At 48.6% G+C, this 25,038-nt stretch overlaps 1 protein-coding gene across 6 annotated transcripts in view; it reads right to left on the bottom strand.

Moving 5' to 3' along the window:
- Positions 1-25,038, bottom strand: part of abcc8 (ATP-binding cassette, sub-family C (CFTR/MRP), member 8) — a 362,311-nt gene that overhangs the window by 58,480 nt on the left and 278,793 nt on the right. For all 6 annotated transcript variants that reach the window (XM_038807799.1, XM_038807798.1, XM_038807800.1 and 3 more), the window contains 6 exons: positions 20,724-20,861; positions 13,692-13,817; positions 13,237-13,342; positions 9,976-10,223; positions 5,528-5,694; positions 3,607-3,676 (listed from right to left, as the gene is read on the bottom strand). In XM_038807799.1, coding sequence (XP_038663727.1) covers positions 3,607-3,676; positions 5,528-5,694; positions 9,976-10,223; positions 13,237-13,342; positions 13,692-13,817; positions 20,724-20,861 — 855 coding nt within the window. The remainder of the gene's footprint in view (positions 1-3,606; positions 3,677-5,527; positions 5,695-9,975; positions 10,224-13,236; positions 13,343-13,691; positions 13,818-20,723; positions 20,862-25,038) is intronic.

Raw genomic sequence — 25,038 nt, 5'->3', positions numbered from 1 at the left:
GTCTTGCACTTTGGAAAAAAGAATAGAGGCATGGACTATTTTCTAAACGGTGACAAAATTCATAATGCTAAAGTGCAAAGGGACTTGGGAGTCCTAGTCCAGGATTCTCTAAAGGTAAACTTACAGGTTGAGTCCGTAATTAAGAAAGCAAATGTAATGTTGTCATTTATCTCAAGAGGCTTGGAATATAAAAGCAGGGATGTACTTCTGAGGCTTTATAAAGCACTAGTTAGGCCCCATTTAGAATACTGTGAGCAATTTTGGGCCCCACACCTCAGGAAGGACATACTGGCACTGGAGCAGGTCCAGCGGAGATTCACACGGATGATCCCAGGAATGGTAGGCCTAACATACGATGAACGTCTGAGGATCGTGGGATTATATTCATTGGAGTTTAGGAGGTTGAGGGGAGATCTAATAGAAACTTACAAGATAATGAATGGCTTGGATAGGATGGACGTAGGGAAGTTGTTTCCATTAGCAGGGGAGTCTAGGACGCGGGGGCACAGCCTTAGAATAAAAGGGAGTCACTTTAGAACAGAGATGAGGAGAAATTTCTTCAGCCAGAGAGTGGTAGGTCTGTGGAATTCATTGCCACAGAGGGCGGTGGAGGCCGGGACGTTGAGTGTCTTTAAGACAGAAATTGATAAATTCTTGATTTTCGAGGAATTAAGGGCTATGGGGAGAGAGCGGGTAAATGGAGTTGAAATCAACCATGATTGAATGGTGGAGTGGACTCGATGGGCCGAATGGCCTTACTTCCGCTCCTATGTCTTATGGTCTTAATATTCAGGAGGACATCAGCACTTGGACTAATAAAGGCGAGCCAGCACAAAATCATGAAGGAGAACCAATGCACGTCGATCGCCGACGTTGAAATCGCGTTCGCCAATCGGCCGGAGAATCCCTGTTCATGACCGAATCGGGGCGGCGCCGCTTTGGTGATGCTCCGCCCCCTCCAAAGTGGCATACTTGGAGAGTACGCTGTGTGCCGTACCGACGGCCTCAGCTCATTGCCTGAGGCCCACCCTCCGACTCCGACCGGCCGAGTTCCTGACGACGTGGGTCTCTCATGCTCTCATCCGTTGGGACTTCGGTGTGGCGGCTGCGGACTCAGTCCAGCACAGCCACAGTCAGAGGAGGGACGATCCGCGGTCAGGGGGCACTTTGCCAGGGGCTGGAGGCACTGTTGGGGGGTAATCGAGGCACGTGAGCCGGCCAAAGGGGGGCACTATTTTGCCCGGCCACGGACCCGGCAATTTTCCGAGCCATATCGGCAGCTCAAGCTGGGTGCTCTATGCTGCCTTGATGCTAGCCTCTAACCAAATGGAGGAAACATCATTTTTTCTGTCATAAAACGCCACTGTTCTCACGCCAGCGAGACTCCAACTTGATTGAGATATTTGATGAGATAATAAAGAGTGTGGATGAGGACAGCACAGTTAATGTTGAGTATATGAATTTTCAAAAGGTATTTAATAAAGTACCACGTATTACATTTATAAGCCAATGTGAAACTCAAGGGAACTTAGGAGCAGGAGCAACATAATCTGGATTCCTCCCACAGTCCAAAGATGTGCAGGCTAAGGGTTTGGCCATGGTAAATGGCTCCTTAGTGTCTAACGGTTAGGTGGGATTCTGGGTATAGGGTGGGGGTTCTTTCAGAGGGTTGGTACAGATGCGATAGGCTGAATGGCCTCTTTCTGCATTGTAAGGATTCTGTGATCCTATCGAAGGACAAGTTTTTAGGTGTGTGGGGGAGGGGTGGGGGTGGGGGAGGGAAGTGTTTGTGAAATAGAAAGAATGGGCTTCCTGCTGGGCATTTTCAATCCAGCCTCAAGGTTAAGCATGGCGGGAGGCATTCCCATGCATGGGAGAGATCCGAAAATTATCAGGCTTATGTCTCAGATGGGAAGGGGGAAAGGGCATCTCCTTTAGAAGCCCCATTAGAACTTTGGGCGCTCTTGCCTCAGGGTCACTAGACCTCACTCCCTCTCAGGCCTCTCCCCCACACTCCAATTGCTAATTCCACCCCCCACCCCCCCCCTCACCTTCCCTCCCCTCCCCACACTGGGACGGTCAAAACGTCGCTTTCTGTCAAGTCCTGGGACGTGGGCTCTGTCATCTTCACACACTTCCTCTTCTGTCCACTGACACTTCTTATGCTCTAGGGACTAGAGAGCTGGCAGCCATATGATTGGCCAGCAGCTCTCCAAAGTAGGGCTTGCTCCTGAGTGAGGGGTGGAAGTCCCGCCCGCAGGCAATTGACGCTCATTTGAGTGTGAAATAGCTGCAGAGCAGGCGGAGTTGGCGGGTTGAGTTCCCTGTCGACACTTCGGATGACAGGAAAGTAAATCCTGCAATCTGAAATATCCTGGTCAAGGGCTTCATAATCGTGAAACCCAGAACCCAGGAGCAAACACTTAAAAAGGAGACTTCTATTACACCACAACTAGGTGCAGGCACTGAGGGCAATCTCCCAGGTGCACAGCTTCGGACAGAAGGGGCCATTCTTATTTGTGACACCAACTCAGCAGCTATATGCACTGCGCAGGCACCAATACAACAAATGATAAGGCATTGATCCTTGCATCAGGCCCCCAGCTAAGAGGCTGTCAGAGATGACAGCATGGATTGCTCAGTGGAGTTGCAGATCCAGAACTCAGTGGAAAAGTAGTACTTGACATCCTACCATCTGTTCTGTGTTGAAGTGCCAACCGAGATTATGTGCTCAAGTGTTGTAATAGATTTGACAACCTACAGCCTGTTAACTGATCTGAGCGCTACTAATGAATAACATCATACTTCAAAGGTTTTTTTTCTGACTGAGAGCCAGATATTTACAAGTAACATTCAATTTGTGAACATAACTCACAAAAAAAATCATTTTAAACTTTGATTGACTTTAGACACTGCTTATTTGTAGCAATCAGACTTTTTGCCCAGCTTAACAGAATTTCACCGTGGCAACAGAAAAGGCTACACTATTACTGTCTCCATTCTAGAGTCTAAATCTTCCCACTTACATCTTTACGCCAACTCTTAACTACATATGCGGGGTTGCCTCTGGGTGCTCTGGTTTCCTCCCACAAGTCTTGAAAACTTTGCTTATTAGGTGAATTGGACATTCTTGATTCTCCCTCAGTGTACCCGAACAGGCACCATAGTGTGGCACCTAGGGGATTTTCACAGTAACTTAATTGTGGCGTTAATGTAAGCCTACTTCTGGGCGGCATAGTGGTGCAGTGGTCAGCACTGCTGTCTCACGGCGCTGAGGATCCTGGGTCGATCCCAACCCCGGGTCACTGTACGTGTGGAATTTGCACATTATCCCTGTGTCTGCTTGGTTCTCAACCCACAACCCAAAAGATGTGCCGGGTAGGTGGATTGGCCATGCTAAATTGCCCCTTAATTGGGACAAAAAGAATTGGGTACTCTAAATTTATTTTTAAAAATGTAAGCCTACTTGTGACACTAATGAGGATTATATTATAGTAACTACCTGACTTTTATACCTCCACTGTGGGGAGTTTCAAGAAGCTTATGGAATAACACAAGAACATTGTTGCAATCGGGGTTTCCTGAAAAATTACAGAAGTGTCTTACCTGGTCAATGATATTAGTGTCTGCTGAAAATCGGTTGAGTATGTTTCCAAGAGGAGTGGTTTCAAAGAACCTGAAAGAAAACAAGCACCAAGGAATTTGCACTGATTGTTTAGAACTGATGGTTACTTTGCATTTTATGGTGTTAAACTTCATTCCCTTGGCTCTCCCGTGAGTCTTATTTCTGCTACAACATCCACTTTGTATGTATTTGCTGTAATTTCTGGCGGCTGATTGGCAGAGTAATTGAGTCAGCAATTAGTTCCTGATAATGTTTAAATTGCATGTTGACCAAGAGTGAAATTCTTCTGTGTAATGTCCCTTGTCACTATGAGCTTCTAACTTCCTTAATTTTTACCCTGTAGCCCCCACTACATAAAGAAAACTACTTGCATGGAGCAATTTTGTTGATCCCTTTCAGGTTCAGGGTTGCCACTGGCATTTTTGAAACTGATCACCAAAAGCCAGTTGTAACCAGCTATGCACTGGCTCATTTATTTCTCCAAGCAGTGTGAAACTTTGACAAGAAATAATAGCACCACTTTCCTTTATCTGTCTGCCAGAAATCTCAATGATCTGCATTATAGCACAGTGGTTAACACTGTTGCTTCACAGTACCAGGGTCCCAGGTTCGATTCCCGGCTTGGGTGACTGTCTGTGCGGAGTCTGCACATTCTCCCGTGTCTGTGTGGGTTTCCTCCGGGGCCTCCGGTTTCCTCACACAAGTCCCGAAAGGTGTGGGGGGGAATCTCCAATCCCGCGGCAGAGTGTCCACGGCGTTGTAAACGCCAGCGTCTTTTACGACGGCATGAACGGGCCGCTCCCACGTCTAATTCTGACCCCTACAGAGGGCCAGCACGGCGCTGGAGCAGTTTGCACCGCTCCAGCTGCAGATCCCGGCGCGAACATTGCGCCACGGGATCCACGCATGCGCAGTTGCGCCGGCGCCAACGAGGACATACGCAGTGACGCCGGCACCAACACACACGTGAGCAGTTGCCTCCTTCAATGTGCTGGCCCCGATGCAACATGGCACAGGGCTACAGGGGCCGGTGCGTAGGAAAGGAGGCCTCTAGCCACAGAGGCCGGGCCGCCGATCGGTGGGCCCCGATCGCGGGCCAGGCCCCATCGGAGGCCCCCCCTGGGGTCAGAGCCCCCCCCCCCCCCCCACCCCCCGAGCGCAGAGTGTCCACACCGGCTGCGACCAGGTGTGGACGGCACCGGCGGGACTCTGCCTTTTTAGAGCGGACGTGTGGCCCATCCGGGCCGGAGAATCGGCAGCCCGGCTGCATAGAGCGGCCCGCGATCGGGCCACGCCAAATGTGCTGGCGCCAATGGCGCCAATTCTCCGCAGAGAATCAAGTGCCGGAGCCGGGGTCGCATGGCGCTGTTGCGGGGATTTTCCGGCCCGGCGCGGGGCTGGGAGAATCCCGCCTGTGCTGTTAGGCAATTTGGACATTCTGAATTCTCCCTCTGTGTACCCGAACAGGCGCCAGAATGTGGCGACAAGGGGCTTTTCACAGTAACTTCACTGCAGTGTTAACGTGAGCCTACTTGTGACAATAAAATATTATTATTATTATTAAAGTAGGTTAACCATTAGACTGCTGGGAGATCTAAAGAATTCTAGGTTCTCTAAACTACTTACTTCCTTCGCATTTGGGCTCTCTCGTTTTGGTTGCAAAAAACCACAAACCTTAGCAGTAATGCAACAACATAAATGTCATAAACTTTAATGTCTTAAACCATTGGAGTATGTTTTATCTTAACCCACACGCTGGTGAAGTAAAGTAAAAAAATAAATTGCCCAACATGTAAAATAAGTCATGTCAGTGTCAGAACTAAAATCTGGGTTAAAATTACATCCTTAAACTTTCAAGTAGATTTTAATGAAAAAACATTTTTAATAAAAGTAGTCCAATACCTCATTGGTGCCAGGATGACTTTGTTGAGCAAACTCTTGTGTAGTTCCTTGGTCACTTTGAGACCTGTCCATTCTACAGCAATAGAAGTAACTAAGCAGAGGACAATTCCCAGGCAGCAGAGAATGCTGAACACTATGGTGTAGTTGGAATGATTGAAGCGGCAGTCCTGGATCAGCAAACATAAATTAGAAGCAATGAGTGAAGATGCAAGGCTGACCACCAAGGACATGAAATAGGGAAGAAATAATTTTCCTTAAAATGAGTTTCATCTGACTTATTTGTATTACTAACAGAGTCCAGAGGGACGGCACAGTGGTTAACACTGCTGCCTCACAGCGCCATGGACCTGGGTTCAATTCCGGCCTTGTGTAACTGTCTTTGTGAAGTTTGCATGTTCTCCCCATGTCTGCGTGGGTTTCCTTGGGGTGCTCCGGTTTCCTCCCAAACATGTGCAGGTTAGGTGGATTGGTCATGCTAAATTGCCCCATAATATCCAAAAGGTTAGCTGGGGTTACTGGGTTATGGGGATAGGGTGGGGGTGTGGGCCTAGGTAGGGTGCTCTTTCCAAGGGCTGGTGCAGACTCAGACCTGGAGCAAAGATCTCCAAACTTTCTTTCCATTTAAATTAATAGAAGGAAAGTTTGAATAAAGCTCCAGTCCAGGCTGCAAACCTTCTTGCCTGATATTCCTGTATGTGCTCAGTCCCCACAATGCTTTACAATTGGTTGGATAATCTATCTCTATATTTCTGGCAGGCTGTTTCTCCTGTTCAGAAATGCTCAGTCATGTAGCATTATTTTAGGCAAGTTGTAAATTCTTCTCTTCTATTTCAATAAATGACAATAGACACTTTAGATTAATGAATCACTTGTAGCTTTTTGATATATAACAAAAATGAATAATAATTATTGATGTGCTTTTATGGTGTTCCTGTTTATAGTCTGTAACATTGGGCGCGATTCTCCCGACTTACGAAAAATCGGAGAATAGCGGGCGGCGTAAATTTTTACGGACACGCTGGTCCGACGCCCTCCCACTATTCTCCACCCCCCACGCCCGCCTCCTGACACGAATCGCTGCCCGCCGTTTTTTTACGGCGAGCAGCGATTCACTCCTGGCCGATGGGCCGATTTCCAAGGCCTTTACGGCCGTTTTTACAAGCGTAAAACACACCTGCTCTGACCGTTCGTAAAAACGGCCGTAAAGTTGCGATCTTGGGAACCATGGCACCGATTGGCACGGCAGTACCACGGCCGTGCCAAGGGTGCCATGGGCCCGCGATCGGTGCCCACCGATCGCGGGCAGCAGGTACTTACCCCGCGCACTCTTTCTCCCTCCGCCGCCCCGCTGGATCCATTCGCGGGGCGGCTGAGGGGCATACCGGCCCGCGCATGCGCGGGTTTCACGCATATGCGTGATGACGTCATCCGTGCATACCCGCGCATGCGCGGCTGACGTCATCTGACGCGTCAGCCGTCGCTAACTTTGGCTAGCGGGTTTAACGAAATTCGTTAAGCCCGCGATGCCGGAGTTCACGGCCGTGCCATGCTAGCCCCGACCGGGGGGATGAATCGGTTCCCGGTCGGGGGGGCGGAGGCTGGCGTCAAACGCGCCCGTTTGAAATAGACCACAGTTACATTTTAACTTTCAGTAAATTTATTGTGCAGATCGTCCATATTCGTCCAGTTATTCCACAGAACCCCCATATTTAATGATTTGAATAGAATGGAAGATTATCACAGGCAATGTGTATCATCCAAGTGGTGCACCTCTCACACTGATACTGTCAGAGAAGAGGTGCTGAATGTCTGAGAGCAGGGTTAAGGTTCATTATTGGAGTTTTACTCTGCATCCTACTCTTAATTGACCAGTCAGTGCCGAATCAAGGGCAAGTTGGGGAAACATTTTCCACTTCCAGAACTAACAAAATAATGCACAAACACCAAAGGGAGAAAAAAGCACCTAAAAACTGAAACTCAGTATATAAATTCTTCAGCTTACATTTTCCGCTGCGCTTTGGGTGCGAGGAGTTGGGAGACTTAAATATTTCCGATATTTCCGATCCAGAGGGTGGGCTCTACGAGTAGTCGGGGTGGACAACCCCACAAATACTGAGGGGTAATTTTTGGGTTGGTTATCTGTAACTGGTGAATGCTAAAGAGATCAGTGCTGGGGCTTCATCTATTTACCATCTACATTAATGACTTGGGTAAAGGGAATCTGTGGTTGCTAAATTTGCCAATGACACCAAGATCGGTAGAAAAGCAAGTTGTCAAGAGCAGGTAAAGAGTTTGCGAAAGGATTTGGGTAGGTAAGTGAGTGGGCAAAAATCCCCACGACCGGCCCTGACGCCGGCATGTGATTCTCCGCAGAGCGAAGAATCGGCGCTATTGGTGCGCTGCCGGTCGGGGGCCACTCTACAAGGCCCCCCCCCACAACTGATTCTCGGCCCAGGATGGGCAGTCGTGAAAAAGCCGAGTACCGCCGGCGCCGGCCAAACCTGCACTCAGCCAGCGGGAATTTGACGTAGATGGATCGGGGAGGTGGGCTGTGGGGTTGTGGGGTGGGTGGGGGGAGGCGTGGTGCAATCCCTGTGGGGGGGGACCTCTGATGTGGCCTGGCCCGTGATCGGTGCCCAGAAATCGGCATTTCCGACGGCGCCAACAATTAGCCTCAGGATCACAGAATCCCGTCCCAGGTGTACAGTTTTGATCTCTGTCAGTTGGTCAATAGGGATGGTCGGAGTGTTTCTTTCTGCTGGAAAGGCTGGTTTCATGACTTTGCCTTCAGTGGACTGATGCTCTTTGAGTCTTGTTGCACGGTAGCATAGTGGTTAGCACCACGGCCTCACAGCTCCAGGGTCCCAGGGTCGATTCCCGGCTTGGGTCAGCTTTCTGTGCAGAATCTGCACGTTCTCCCCGTATCTGCGTGGGTTTCCTCCGGGCGCTCCGGTTTCCTCCCACAAGTCCCGAAAGACGTGCTGTTAGGTAATTTGGGCATTCTGAATTCTCTCTCTGTGTGCCCGAACAGGCGCCGGAATGTGGCGACTAGGGGCTTTTCACAGTAACTTCATTGCAGTGTTAATGTACGCCTACTTGTGACAATAAAGATAATGATTATTATTATTAGAATACGTGGTTTCAAATTTCACAAGGGTCACAGAGTGAAAGGGTGTTTGGAAGTTAATAGATATTTAGATCCCATTTCTGTTTGGGCACCCCAAGGCATGCCACTTTGCCATGAGGATGGGCTACGGCGGCACAGTGGTTAGCACTGCTGTGTCATGGAAGTGTCCCTTTAAGAAATGTTTTTGTCTTCTCACATGGTCTCAGTGATGTCAGTGTGTGAGTGGAGCTGGGCTGTGGCTCTGGGAGTTGGTTTTTAATATTTTTGTGAGCTGGGAGCTGGCTGTGGCTCTGAGTTTTACTTTCGTTTTGAGTTTCACCTGGTTTTGTTGTGCACAGGTTGCAAAGAAGTGTCTCTCTATCTTCAGTTTAAAGCTGTTTCTTAATTACTTGATAACTTAAAAAGAGATAACTGTTTTCTGGAAGGAATCCAAACCTGCTGTTTTGGAAAGGAAACAAGAGTATCCATACCAAGTCTTAAAGATAGTAAGAGTGTTGGGCCACACCTTTGAAAAGGGGTTTCTGGTTTGTGGGATCTTGTTATTAAATTTGAACAGTTAAAGGGGGAACTTTATTGAGGGTGATACATAGATTACTGTAGCTGTGTGGGGTATTTATGTCTGTAGTTGATAAAAATACTTACTGAGTGTGTTTATAAAAATGTGAACTAAATTCGTAGAATAAAGCTTTGTTTTGATCAAAAGTGCTTCAGGCCTCTGTTGAATAACACCTTCAAGACAGGCCCTTGTGCTCATCATAACCAAAATTAATAAACAGTTGTAGGTCAGGTAAACTCCATGATATACTTTGTAGTTTTCTAAACCCTGGCCCAGAACAGTTGCCTCACAGTGCCTGGGACCCAGCTCAATTTTGACCTTGGGTGACTGTGTGAGTTTTCACGTCCTCCCCGTGTCTGCATACTTCCCCAGAAAGCAGTGCAGGCTGGGTCACTGAATCTATTTAAGGCTGACTTGGATAAATTTTGATAGGCGAGGGAGTCAAGAGGAATTGAGACCACAATCAGATCAGCCATATTCATACTGAATGGCAGAGAGGGTTGAAGGGCTGAATGGATATTCCTTCTCCTAAGTTCTATGTTCCTGTGATACTCACATTTCAATTATTGTATAAATACTGTGTGAAATACTGTGCCCAACTGCAATATGCTGCCGATACAGAAGCAAATCCTGTCCTAACTGCATTGCAGTGTTTCTTCTATTAGAGTCTCTCATCCAGATGAAGTAAAACTGGGTGTGGTAAATAATGACACACAGAGTAGAGCAGTGACTGAAAAGTTCATTATGAAATTCTGTAGTCTTTACCTCTATGAGAGAACAGTTCCTTTTCTCTGCTTCAATCTTAACTTGAATAGCATCCGAGGTCCATTTTGCGAGCCAGTAGTCAATTGCCACCATCACTGTGTGCTTGAAGAGCTGTGAGAAAATCAGCAGAGGCAGCAAAAGGCAACCCGCAGAGCTCAGGTACTTCCCACAGGCACGCCATGGCATCTTTGCTCTCTGTCGCAAGACAGAATAAAGGTTGTCCTCATCATCACTTTCAGTAACATCTTCTGTAAGAAATATACAAAGGATGTCATTAGAACACCAGGTTAGTACATAATTCTTTTCCTTTGCAGTTGCTGCAATGCCCATGATCAAACAGCTAAGAGTGTGTGAGGGTTCCTATCATGTCCATAAGATATGAAAGAGATCATAAACTGTTTAAAGCAAACCTTACTTTCTGCTTATTTAAAAATGGACTTTGCAGGGCCAAAGAAATGGCTGCTGCAGAGCACATGATTTGCAGGTTGGCTACAGTTCTGGAAACTTCCAACAGTAATTACAGGACAAAGCTATACCCTCATTTTTGTGAATCTCATAGCTCTCATTGTGTGGATTCATTACAATCAATGAAAGGAAGAAGGAAGCAGCAGGTGTTCTGCCATTTCAATCTGCACTCATAACCAAGAGAGAGCGCCGGCAAAATTAATCATACCTGTGGAGGCACCAAAAACCACCATCTGTTTAGCACAGGGCTAAATCGCTGGCTTTGAAAGCAGACCAAGCAGGCCAGCAGCACGGTTCGATTCCCGTAACAGCCTCCCCGAACAGGCGCCGGAATGTGGCGACTAGGGGCTTTTCACAGTAACTTCATCGAAGCCTACTCGTGACAATAAGCGATTTTAATTTCATTTCATCTCCGAAGGTTAACAATGAACTTTGACCAGAGATATAGCGCGGAATGTTGAGGTGGCACTTGTCCCTTGTGGGATCGGCGGCAAGGGCGGAAAATCTCACGAGAATAGGGAAATGCGATTCCCGCCTGAGAGATCGCGCGGGCTGGGATTCTCCGACCCCACGCCGGGTCCCGCCGCCAAGTTCGGCCGAGTCCCACCGGCATGGGTTACGTATGGTCCCACCCGGCGGGACTTCGAAGTTCTGGCTGCGGGACCGTCCTTGTTGGGGGGGCTAGGGGATCCGACCCCGGGTGGGCCCTCCACGGTGGCCTACCGATCGGGGCCTAACGATCGGCGCGCGGGCTAGTTCCATGGTGGGATTATCTTCTTCCGTGCCGGGCCCCTGTAGGGCTCCGCCATATTGCTTGGGGGCCGGTGCGAAGACGGGAACCCATGCGCATGCTTGGACTTGCGCCGGCTGTGGCGCGCCGGCTTTCGGGCATCGGAGCTGCGGACACCACTCCGGCGCCGTAATAGCCCCCTAGGAAGGGTTGAATACTTGCCACTTGAGGCCTGTTGATGCCGGAGTGGCTCGCGCCGCTTTTCATGCTGGCGTCAGAATTTGGCCGCGGGATTGGAGAATCCCGGCCTGCATTTCCCGATTTTCTCTACCCCTAAATTGGCAACTTCATGAGATTAAGTACTGTAGCCATCTGACATGGCTACTTCCAACTAAGCACAGAGCAACCCGCAAAGACTGATGGGTAAAATGGGCAAGCCAAGAGTCAGGCAGGTTCTGAGCCTGAAATGCATATTCGTCAGCAAAGTCCAGACGGTATCGAAACCCCGTCCCATTAGCATGTTAATCAGGCCAATTAGCAGGTGATGGCCCATCTCCCCCAACACAAAGGACTGGTACTCCAGCAACTGGGACAGTCCCAGACATTTCGGCGCCACTCCCTGTCCAAGGGAAACACAAACAACGGGGTCAATGACCGCTCGAGACACGTCCAGTCATCCAGATCCCCGCCCACTTATTGGCTAAGGAATCGAACGGAGTGAACAGGGATCACCCAATTGGTGAGGCCCAGAGGGACCACCCAAAAGAGTGTGAAAGCCCCCAAGTATAAAGGAAGAGTTCGCCATATGCTCGCTCTCTTTTGGCCTCGGTACCCTGGTTACGGCCATTGCCAATTGCAGCAACACCAGAAGCAAGTTCAAGTTCAACATCCACTACCAGACGGACGAGCCCAGCTGAGCAGCAGTTACCACTTCGAACCCAAGAGATCCTGAATAGCAGCCATGTTTCCTGACCTAAGCCAGGTGCCCGAAGTTAAGTACAGGTTGTCTTAGTAATAGGTGTAGTTAACTAGTAGTGTTTATGCTGCATGATTGATTGTCTGTAAATAAAGTATCTTTGACCTTCAACTAACTAACTGGTGTTTGGCTCTTTGATCGATAGCCGGTTGAAACTTGTGGTGGTATCATTCGATACCTGGTGACTCTAAGCAATAGACATACACAATATAGGAAGAAGGCAAATTCACTGATTGCCCAAAATGGAACAGAGCCAGAGTAAAGAACATACTAAAGAGAAAACGCACAACAGTACAGACCTCATTTTAATATGTGAAAATACATTTAACTGTTGTTAGCTGCCCCCCTCGCCAAATGAACTCCCCTCACTAAATAATCATACCACATTGATATGACGTGACGTTGGAGATTTAAAACAGGTTGGGCCAAGCATGAGGCAATCGAGGGGATCCCTTTGGGAGCGCAGAGGTAAGTATAGCCCCTTGGGGGGTAGAATCACATGCCCGGGCAGTGCCCTGACATTTCCCCAGCACAGGTTGACAGTGCCAGATACATTATACAGTCCTTTGTTCTCTTTCAGAAGCAGTCGGGACTTTCTGGCTCTGTTATGGTGGAATCCGCCTTGAGAGATTTGGCGGCCCAGGCAAAAGTCCACTGACCTTTAGCAGGACCGGATGATCCCACCCCAAATTTCCAACTAAGGCACCAGTGTGACATTTGCATTTCTTACAGTGGCCATGTTTGTGATCTCACTCTGGGTAAGATTAATTTAAAATCAGCATGGTGTTAAAGGCAATTCTGAATAATGGACTGCTAGAATTGTCCAAATACAATTCACTGAATAGTCAGAGTGGATTTAAACCCAGATCTGAGGCACTAAGTCATTTCTATGATATCATTTCTATATGTACATTTTTGGGTAAATTGTTGAAATTTCAGACTGTACATAAAAAGTGCTCAGAGATGAGTTTATTTTATGCGTTTTTCACATTACCTCTCATTTATTCATATGGTTGTGAGTTGTTCTAAACAGGACACCAGCATGAACCAATTTTAAAGATTCTACCCAACTTAAGAATTAGATGCATACCTTCATCTTCAGCCTCTTGCAATGTTTTGAGGAGGGCTTCCCGGGAATACATCGCTCTCCGCAGGTTCTTCCGTTCCAATGCCGTCTTGCTTTCAGCTACAGTCTCCTGTGGAACAAAATAATGATTTAATTTTTTAAAACACTAACATGAGCGAACAAAAAGAGCATTATTTCAAATAATTGCCAAGATTGGATTCAAAACAAGTTCTAGAATGAAAGTTCAGTGCTAACAGGGTGTGTTTCAAAGACTGATGGGCACGGGATCACCACTGATAAAGTACAGGTCTGTTCTGCTCGTGATAAAATGAAACATTTTTATTTGTATTATATTGTGTTGTGTCGGCCTTTGTCACTGATGTAAAAATTTAAAATTGCATCAGGAGCTAAAAATGGCTCAAACTTGTTTCAATATGACAATATAAGTAAATCTTTTGTATCTCAGAAGATAAAAGAACCTTTTCTAGTTCCTGATCCTGCCTGTTCATTAGTGTTTTCCAAAGTTCGAAGAGTTCAGGATCGGAATTCTGGATATCCTTGAGGGTTCCCTCTCTTTGAATTGTACCATCCTTCATCGCTATAATCTATGGAAATACAAATCACATTGACGAAAACACGCAACTTAGAAATAGTTCAAATGGCAAACGTTACTGAGCATATTAAAATATTATTGACCTCCTGAACACAATAAATAAAAAAATGGCACAGGCATCCTGATCATGGAACAAAGATGGCAGGGCCTTGAACAGGTATATATTGTTTACATGAAATAAAGACTTTGAAGCAAACTGTTTGAGATTAGGTGGTTTTCTGTAATTTGGATGAATTGCTGAAACATTGGGCAGCATTTTATGGGTGGGTGGTGACAGATGGATCACCCCCTCCCCTCCACCGGTAGAAGCAAACTCACTCCACACCAGTCCACCCCGCAGGCATAACATGCTACTGGCAGGCTAAACTAATGTAGTGTGAAACGTCCACCCCTCATTGGGGAGGAGGTTCCTCTCTCGGGAGCTGCCTGCCAATTAGGATTGGTCGGCATCTCCGTCAGTCCCAGCAGTGGCAAGAGCACATCAGTGGCTGATGCCGAGACTGCGAGCAGAAACAGGAAGAATGCCCATGGACCCTGAAGTAAGGCCAGTCTGGGGTATTGGAATGGTTCAGGTAGTTTTGAGTGTGGGTGGAGGAGGGGACGGTTTACAGAGCAGGCAGGTTGGAAGAAAGGAGTGATGCTATCTTAGAATTCTGTCTCCTGCTGTGTAGAGGGCATCACCCGCCAAACTCAATTGGTCCCTGATTATTTTTTAAAGTATGGCAGGGAGGCTGCTGATTTCAGCATTGGCTCACCCCCACGGTAGCATTGTGGATAGCACAATGGCTTCACAGCTCCAGGGTCCCAGGTTCGATTCCGGCTTGGGTCACTGTCTGTGCAGAGTCTGCACATCCTCCCCATGTGGGCGTGGGTTTCCTCCGGGTGCTCCGGTTTCTTCCCACAGTCCAAAGATGTGCAGGTTAGGTGGATTGGCCATGATAAATTGCCCTTAGTGTCCAAAATTGCCCTTAGTGTTGGGTGGGGTTACTGTGTTATGGGGATAGGGTGGAGGTGTTGACCTTGGGTAGGATGCTCTTTCCAAGAGCCGGTGCAGACTCGATGGGCCGAATGGCTTCCTTCTGCGCTGTAAATTCTATGATATTATGGGGTTGGATATTGGGGTGTTGGCACTTACCCTATTGTATGTGCAGCTACCCACACCCACCCCCATTCAAAAGACTCCTGGCGGGGGTATGTAAAATCCAGTCCATCATAATTTAGCAATGAGACTTCCGGTTGCGGCTATGCGGAGCTAAGTCGCACGTTGGGAGCTCCCGCCAGAAACTGACTTTTGGGCTCTTTTTAGGGCCCCCAACGGCATTTGTTCGCTGAATCCCAGAGTGGGAAGGTGACAGCAATATTTCCCCGGCACTGTATGGATTGGACCAGGAGTGAAGCGGTGAAGAAAGTAGAGTTGGAGCAGCGAAAAGGGCGAGGGAGGAAAACCAAGATGGCGGTGGGTGGAGACCAGGCAGCGTGGGCGCAGTGGTCGCAGAGGCAGCAGGAGTTTCTCCAGCGCTGCTTCACGGAGCTGAAGGCAGAGCCGACAAGCTGCTCGAGACCCAGAAGGCCCAAGGGTTGGTGATCCAGGAGGTCCGGCAAAAAGCCGCGGAGAATGAGGACGAAATCTTGGGCCTGCCGGTGAAGGTAGAGGCGCACGAGGCGCTGCATAACAAATGGCAGGCGAAGTTCGAGGACATGGAGAATCGGTCGAGGAGGAAGAACTTGCGGATCCTTAGTCTCCCGGAGGGGGTGGAGGGGTCGGATGATGGAGCATACATGGTCACGATGCTGAGCACGCTGATGGGCGCGGGGGCCTTCCCGGGGCCCCTGGAGGTGGAGGGGGCCCATCGAGACCTGGCGAGAAGGCCCAAGCCCAACGGGCCGTCGTGGGCGGTGCTGGTGTGGTTCCACCGCTTCGTGGACAGGGAATGTGTCCTAAGGTGGGCAAAGAAAGAGCGGAGCAGCAGGTGGGAGAATGCAGAGGTCCGGATATGCCAGGACTGGAGCGCGGAGATGGCCAAGAAGAGGGCCGGGTACAATCGGGCTAAGGTGGCGCTGCATCGGAAGGGGGTGAAATTTGGAATGGCGGCGGCAACCGTTCCTAGACTTTGTAGCGGAGTGTTAGGAGATGGTCAGCAGGAGCAGCAACCTGAGGGGGGGGGGGGGGACTTTGTGTTTACTATTGTATTTATTATTGCTTATCGTCTAATGGGGGGGCATGTCGTCTGGGGGAATGTGTGAAATAGCTATAATCTGTTTATTTATGCATTTTTTTGTTGTTTCTCTTATTTTTGTAAGGGGGGTTTGTTTGTTGTTGAATATATGTGAAAAATTTTGAATAAAAATAATTTAAAAAAAAATAATTTAGCAATGATATAAACTGAATCAAGATAATTTTTAAGTGTGTTTTGTTGGTCCCTCAGCAGAACAATAACATGAAAATGAAAATCGCTTATTGTCACGAGTAGGCTTCAATGAAGTTACTGTGAAAAGCCCCTAGTCGCCACATTCCTTTCGCCTGTCTGGGGAGGCTGGTACGGGAATCGAACCGTGCTGCTGGCCTGCTTTAAAAGCCAGCGATTTAGCTGAGTGAGCTAAACCAGCCCCTCGAAAATCGCTTTATTGTCACGAGTGGGCTTCAATGAAGTTACTGTGAAAAGCCCCTAGTCGCCACATTTCGGCGCCTGTCCGGGGCGGCTGGCACGGGAATCGAACCGTGATGCTGGCCTGCTTGGTCTGCTTTAAAAGCCAGCGATTTAGCTGAGTGAGCTAAACCAGCCCCAACATTAGCCAAAGCCAACATTATTTGGCTTCGGAGGGTTGCAAAGTTTTCAGTGGTCTCAGTTCTTGAAATATCCTACACGAAAATGCCCTTCCTGCTGATTTGCTGAGCCTATTTCCACAATAGATAATAGACCATAGTGTCAAAACCTACTCCAGTGTGATCATTAACAATGTCCCCACCCACCCTCCCCACCTAAACCCCACGAATATTAATTCTTAAATATATGTGTTAAGTGGGTAACATTGTTAGACTTGGGAGAGAATCTTTAGGGTAACTGGTAGGTAGCGAGAACAGATATGGAAACAGGTGTATCATCCTGTCTTGCCCAGCCCCCTCTTCCTGCTGCAATTTAGTATCTGTTGGGTGTTAATCAGCTGGTGATGAGACTTACTGAAGAGGAAATCCCACTTTCAAGAGCTGCCAGCCAATCCGAATGGCCGCAGCTCTCTGCTCCCAGCAGCCCCAGCGGGACCAGTGGCCACTTGCTGGCAGTGCAGCCAGTCCCCAACGAGGATCCTCGCTAGAGCCACATTAAAAGGTAATTGGAGGTAGCTCAGGGTATCACGGAGTCCATGTTGGCAGGCCCGAGCAAGAGAGGTGAAGGAGATGGTGGCCAGGTTGGACAGGGGAAATGCATTGCAGGGGAACATCGGATGGAACCAGGCGATCAATAAAGAAGATGACTGCTTTCTTCCTGCCACATGCCTCAGCAGTGTTACCTGTTGTGTTTCCCACATGCCTCTGGCCTGAGCTGGCTACCCATGAAATACTGGTGGAGATGGGAAACAGCTCTTCAGTGACTTGGTCACTTAAAGGCAGCAATTGGCACACGGACATGTGGGCCACTCAATGCCAATTTTAAAAATTGCAGCGGGAACTTGGCAGGTGGGTAGGTGCCAGGAATGGCACCCAAGGAATTTTACAGGATACCTGTCTGTAAACCCACCTGCAGAGGAGAGCAGAATTCCGTCCTTAATTAAAAATTCAACCATCGAACAAACCGATAATTTCCTAATTGGGCCCACAGAAAGTATCATTTGGGACATAATAATAATGCAAATCAACCTGAAGGTAGGTACAGTATGAATATTATCTCTTCAAAATTGCAGCATGGGCTATTTTCTGTCCACATGAGTAGGCAGACAAGGACTAGGTTTAACATTTTATCCAAAGGTATATTATGCCTCTGGATATCACTGGCAGTTTAGTAAATCCCACCACTGGAAATTGTGCTGAAGTGATATAGAAACAGATTACAATTCAGTCCCCAAAACAAAAACAAAATACTGTGGATTCTGGAAATCTGAAATAAAAACAGAAAATAATGGAATTCACATGTCTGGCAGCTTCTGTGGGGAGGGATGAACAGAGTTAATGGGCAGAATTCCCCCCAAATTGCATAGAGTGCTGGATCAGGCGGGAAAAGCTGTGTGAAACTTGCTGGCCTCACAGGTGCCTTTTCTTGACTGATTAAACAGCACTCTGTGCCATATCTGGGTGCTGGTAAAGATCACACAGCCAGCTGGGGGACAGGGCCGAAACACGGCGGCAAAGCCGGGATTCTGAGATCGGGTCGTGTTTTTTAAAGAGCGTCCCAATCTCAAAGTTACAATAAAGGCCCTCTTTCTCCCCATTACCGAGATAGGGACATCCCGGCGGACAAGGGAAACACCCTCCAACCCCCACACGCATAAGGTCAACCATCCCGACCACACCATGCAAGCTTCAGGGTGATTCAACCTCCCTGCTGGCACCAGGCACCCCCCAACCTCACTGGCACTTCCCATTCCCCCTTTCTGACATTGGCACTGTCCCCACCCGCCTCCACAGTTTCCGACTCCCCCCACCCCAATGCATACACAACGCCCCCCCCCCACCCATCCAACAACCTTCGCCCCCCCCCCCCCCCCATAAATAAGCGGAACCCCCCTGAATGGGGCTCCCCACACTGCCCGCCCCTTGCAGTTCTAACCTAGCAGTGCCAACCTGATGCCAGCCAAGTTGGCAGTGCCGGGGGGCAATGCACTGCTATGTCCCTCACAACCTGGGGACGTTACTTACTTCCGGCCCCCAGCGTGGTCATCACGACTGGTTCTCGCTTTTGAAAACCAGTTGTAGTTTGTGCCGGCGTGATGTCACTCCGCTATAGGATCCAGCGTGGATGGACGTTACGGCGTAAAGTTGTGTAAGAATATTTAAGTTCATTAAAATTCATGGAAATCAGGTTAACATCCAGAAAGGTCCTGAACCTGATCACGTCACCAGCGGAGGCAGTGGACGGGGATGATCTCAAACCGAGATCTCGCTGGCGCAAATCCCGTTATAACCCACTCGTGAGATTTAATGGCTATAACAAGATTGCGCCCGTGGCAAATGGACCCTCTAAGTTCCACCCAATGTTTGTGGGACTTTGAAGAAAGTCCATTAGCTCTTCACAAATGCTGCCAGACCTGCTAAGTATTTCCAGCCTCTTCTGATTTTATTATTCTGTTCCCAGCTGTGCTACACTTCACTTGCTGAACTCTGTTGCTGACTTCTTGGAAAAAGAATGCTGGCCTCTGAGTGTGCACTTAGACTCGGTATTCCAAATTTAAAAATGGCACAGAAGTATCCACAGGGCCACAGAAGGAGGCCATTTGGCCCTATCGTGCCTCCGGCAGCTATTGATTAGAACAATTCAAATCAAATCTCACAGCACTGCGAATGTAGCCTTGAATTTTCCTTTGCTTGTTTTTGAAAGATGCAATTAAGTGTAGGCTTCAAATGCCCTCTAGCAGCAAAGAATCTATAGTCCAACAACTTTTCTACGATTTTTATTCCAGCTGTGACACAGTAATGCTGTCATCCACACATTTCTACTCAATATTGGCAGATGTATATAATGTGAAGAGGTGAAAACAAATGTTTTGTTTGAGAACTCTGTTAAATGGGCTCAGATGCGGGCCAAAACAACAGTACTTTTTCCAGGGCACTTGTAAATTTCAACCTGTTGCCCCATTGGCCTACGCAGGTTCCCTCTTTACTTATATTCACTCACCAGGAATTGTTGCATTACCAATAGATGATTTACCACCGCCTCCACTCCCCCCATCCCACTACATGACCCTCCTCACTGAATATACAAACCTTGCCGATGCGCCATCACACCGGCAGGGGGGACACACGACAATGAGGGACATGCCCAAGTAGAGCCTTGACACTGTCCCCTGGCACTGGTTAGCACTTGTTGGTTGGCACCACCAGGTTGGCACCACAGGAGTGCCAACCTGGTTGTGCTAGGTGACAGTGTCGGGCTAGTGCCTCTGGCCAGCCCAATGGGAAGGGTTTCCTTTATGTCTTTGGGGAAGGCTGATGTCTGTGAGAAGGGAGAATGCCGCCAAGACTGCGATGGTTGTGGCGGGGGGTAGGTGGGTTTGGTAATCATCTGCAAGGGTGGAGGAGGTGAGAGGGTGTCACCCTAATGCCTGCAAAGTTGCAGCTGTTGATAGGTGGGGGGTGGGTGAGGGAGAACCCTGTCGCTTGTGCTGTGGTGGTGGGGGTTGGGCCCCCAATGCTTGTGAGGTGGGTGCTGGGGGCCATTCAATTCCTGTGGTGATTAGGGCACCCTATAAAGATGGTGCCCCGATCTCTGTGGTGCTGGCCTTGCTGGCTCTATCAGGCCCCGCCCCACCAGAGTGATGGCCAAAATCTCCATCCGCTCATTTTGTTTTGCAGAGAGGCTGAAGATCTGGAGTGAAATGTGGTCTGGACTGTTGGAGAGCTACATGCCGGTTTTCAGTCAGAACCTGACACTTTGAGAAAATATGGCAAAATTCCGCCCATCATTTCATTCATGTGTGGTCTGCCTGAAAGCAAGCCCTCAGTGCACTGTCAGCTGATGCTTCATCCTGAGCTGTTTTCTTGCCAGTTTCCTTTTTGTCAATGTCCACTCTCAGGGACAGGTCAAGAAGGCAGGTTTCAAGTTTACTTCAGCGGGAATACAAATCAAACCCACACATTTGGCATTATTCTCAGTGATACACTAGCCATCTGACCAACAGAGCTAACCAGCCCCCTCAAAGCATCACTCACAAAGCCTGAAAATTAAATTAAAGATGGAGGCTGTCTCACCCAGTCTGCATGGGGCAGATACTGCAGTTTATGAGTGACCAGGACCACAGTCCGTTTCTCCTCTTGTAACAGCTTCAGGATTCCTTCTTGCATAAGGTGATCACTCAGGTGGACGTCTAGCGCTGAGAATGGGTCATCCTACAGAAACCAAAATTTGATTAACATTCAATTCAGTATCTTCGCTCAACTTCACTGGAGAACGCACTTTCATGTATCTGAAAAATATTGTGTGACTTTATAAATTACGCCAAAAATTAAAAATACTTCTTTATGCCTTAATGCTTCTTGATTACCCAATAGGAAATCAGAGATGAATATCTAAAGCTTTACTTTACCAGAGACCAGTGCACAGCGGCTTTTCCTAAATAATTTTAAAGTTCTCCACTTACCTATTCCTTCAAATATCCATTCCAAGTGTTGATCATTCTTTGTGTGAAAACTTCCCAAATTAGTCCTAAATTTGTGTTGCATTTGGTTAAGCCGGTGCTCTCTTCTGCTATGCTTATGGATTATGTGAAGTGGTGTTTTAGGTTTACCTTTGCTGTATTGGTTCACATCCTTATTTCTCCTTCAGGTACCCTGGCCAGGATTCTCCGAGCCTCCGCACCGCAATCGCGCTCAAATTAAAAATGAGCTTTCAAGTTGAACATAAGGTAGCTTGTAGGGATTCTATGCATAGAGTAGAAGTGTAGAATCCCTACAGTGCAGAAGGAGGTCATTCGGCCCATCCAACCTGCACCGACGCTCCAAAAGAGCACCCTACCTCGGTCCAATTCCCAGCCCTTTACCTGGAACCCCTCCTAACCTTTCAACACTTAGGCGCAATTTATCATGGCCAATCCAGCTAACCTGCACATCTTTGGACTGGGAAGGAAATCGGAGGATCTCCCGGACAAAACACAAGCATACAAGGGGAGAACATACAATCTCCACACAGTCACCCGAGGATGGAATCAAACCTGGATCCCTGGCGTGTGAGATAGCAATGCTAACCACTATGCCACCATGAGTTCTAAATTGAAAGGTGCGATGGTGTACAAGTAATGGTGAGAAAGGAAAGAAATATTTCATAATGCTCAATGAATAAACATTCCATTGAGAAATAAAATCTCCACAGGAAGCGTGATCCATCCAGCAAGCCAAAGTGAAGTGGTTGGTTATATTATGAGATTAAAGGAAGAAGGTTATGATATTGCCAAGAAGGATAGTAAGTCTGAGGTCTAAAAAAATAGCAAAACATGACCAAAACGTTTATAAAAAGGGAAAAATGGGTTTCTCCGAAATGGAGGCAGAGTGTCCGCGCCGTCGTGAACGCAGTTGCGTTTCACGATGGTGCAAAATGGGCGCGGGCACTACCGATTCTGGTCCCCACAGCGGGCCAGCACGGCGCTGGAGCGGTTCACGCCGCTCCAGCCTCCCTTCCTGGTGCCAACTGGGCGCCGCGCCAACCCGCGCATGCGCAGTGGTGCCACGCCAACCCGCACATGCACAGTGGTGCTGCGCCAACCCGCACATGCACAGTGGTGCTGCGCAAACCCGCACATGCACAGTGGTGCTGCGCCAACCCGCACATGCACAGTGGTGCTGCGCCAACCCGCACATGCACAGTGGTGCTGCGCCAACCCGCACATGCACAGTGGTGCTGCGCCAACCCGCACATGCACAGTGGTGCTGCCCCAACCCGCACATGCACAGTGGTGCTGCGCCAACCCGCGCAAGCACAGTGGCACCGCACCAACCCGCACATGCACAGTGGTGCTGCGCCAACCCGCACATGCACAGTGGCACCGCACCAACCCGCACATGCACAGTGGCACCGCACCAACCCGCACATGCACAGTGGTGCTGCGCCAACCCGCACATGCACAGTGGCACCGCACCAACCCGTGCATGCACAGTGGCACCGCACCAACCCGCACATGCACAGTGGTGCTGCGCCAACCCGCGCATGCACAGTGGCACCGCACCAACCTGCGCATGCACAGTGGCACCGCACCAACCCGCACATGCACAGTGGTGCCGCGCCAACCCGCGCATGCACAGTGGTGCCACGCCAACCCGCGCATGCACAGTGGTGCCACGCCAACCCGCGCATGCGCGGGGGACTTCCTCAGCTCGCTGGCCCCGACGCAACATGGTGCGGGGGTTCAGTGGCCGGTCGCGTACAAAATAGGGCTGGGCTGGAGAGGCCGGCCCGCCGATTGGTGGGCCCTGAACGCGAGCCAGACCCCATCGGAGGCACCCCCCTGTGAAGGAGCCCCCCTCCCCCCCCCCCCACAGGCCGCCCCTCGATTTCCCGCCGGCTGCGAGCATGTATGGGTGGCGCCGGCGGGACTCTGCCGTTTCCGCACGGCCGCTCCACCCACCAAGGCCGGAGAATCGGCGGCCCGGCTGCGGACAACGGCCCGCGACTGGCACTGAGCCAAACCCGCCGGCGCAAATGCGCCGATTCTCCGCTCCTCGGAGAATCGCGTGCCGGCGTCGGGGCGGTGTGCCAATTCTCCGGCCCGGCATGGGGCTCGGAGAATCCCGCCCATGGTATATGAGAGTAAACTAGCAAGAAATATAAAAATAGTTTATAGAAACTTTTACAAAAATGTAAAATGTAGAGAGTAACAAAAGTAAATGTGGACCGCATAGTGGTTCAGACAGGAGAAATTATAATGGAGAATAAGGAAATGCCAAAGAAACCAAACTAATATTTTGTATCTTTCTTCAAAGCAGGAGACACAGGGAACAAGGAGTACGGACCTTAAAGTAACTAATATAAGTAGAGAAAAATACTGGAGAAATTAATGGGACTAAAAGCTGTCCCAATCCTTTGGACATGATGGTGTAAAAATGAGAGTTCTAAAAGAGGTGGCTGCAAAGATGGTGGGAACATTGATGATGACTATCCAAATTTGCCAGGTACTGGAATAGCCCTAGTTTCAAAGGTAGCAAATATAACACCAATATTCAAGAAAGAAGGGAGAGAATGGAGAGAAAAACACAAACAACTACTGGATAATTAGCCTGACATTAGTTGTTAAGAAAATGCCGGAATTAGGAAAGTGGTGACACAATATTTATCATATGATTAGGTGGTCAGAGAAGAAATTCCTTCTCTTCTCTGTCTTAAATGGGTGCCCACTTGCTCTGAGATTACACCGGTCCTAGACACTCCCAACAAGGCGTTCAGAATCTACCCTATCAAGCCCTCTGAGAATCCTAGATGTCTCAATAAAATAACCTCTCGTTCTTCTAAACTCCAATGAGTAGAGGCCCATCCTACTCAGGAGAGGGTGGTCTGTGTAGTTATCGACATGGCCATCCAAAAATAATTCTTAGCAGAGATGGAGTTGCAGAGCGTACGTGCAGGTGAGGTCCACAAGATTTGGTGGGAAGCAGCAGGCTTGGCACCAGGGATGACAGTGCACAAACCAATGAGAAAAGAGGCTCAGAGCAAAAGGGAGTGCAGAGATTGAGGTAATTTAGTACACAGAGCAGGAGCTGTTAATAATGCTCCTGTTACGGGGAGGGTGGCACTTTAGAATGTTAAGAGTCCTGCCTTTTGATTTCCCTTTGTTCACATCTCTTTAATTTTATTATTTTTGGTCAAGGGACCCATGACCCATGGGGCTGGTTTAGCTCAGTAGGCTAGACAGCTAATTTGTGATGCAAAACAAGGCCAGCAGCTCGGGTACGATTCCCGTACCAGCTGCGATTTCTGAATTCTCCCTCCGTGTTCCCGAACAGGCGCCGGAATGTGGCAACTAGGGGCTTTTCACAGTAACTTCATTACAGTGTTAATGTAAGCCTACTTGTGACAATAAAGATTATTTAATTCAATTAATTTTAATCGGAACCTGCCTTTAAGCCGAGGATTCAAGTAGACGCAGCCTGCTAGTCAGGACAGGGTGTTCCATGTTTTGTATTTTGGAGAGGAGAAAACAGACTCGATGGCACCCAGCGAATCTTAAGATCCGGCTTTGAAGGAAGTTAGTTTGATTGGCTGCCTGGCAACCTGTGGGTTGGCCAGGGACAATCTTCTGCTTGACAACAGTCAGGCACAGTGATTGGCTCCTGAGTGATGTTTCTGAGAGAGCTGGGCAGAAGTGATTAGACCTTGAAAGAAGAAGGAACAGTTTCCCTCTCTCGCTGCTGAAGTAAAGAACGGCGTTATTATTTAAAAACCAGGAAGCGCCTGGTACATCTTTACTATCAATTTGAAATGATCTTCAACCGGCAAAGCAGACAACATTGCCAGAGAAAACCATCTCATGCCTAGAAGGAATAAGTACCAAATCGAGAGCTTGAACACCTGAAAGACATT

This window comes from Scyliorhinus canicula, chromosome 9 (genome assembly GCF_902713615.1).
Source record: "Scyliorhinus canicula chromosome 9, sScyCan1.1, whole genome shotgun sequence".
In the NCBI taxonomy this organism is placed as follows: Eukaryota; Metazoa; Chordata; class Chondrichthyes; order Carcharhiniformes; family Scyliorhinidae; genus Scyliorhinus; species Scyliorhinus canicula.
This window is presented reverse-complemented; position numbering and strand designations above follow the sequence as displayed.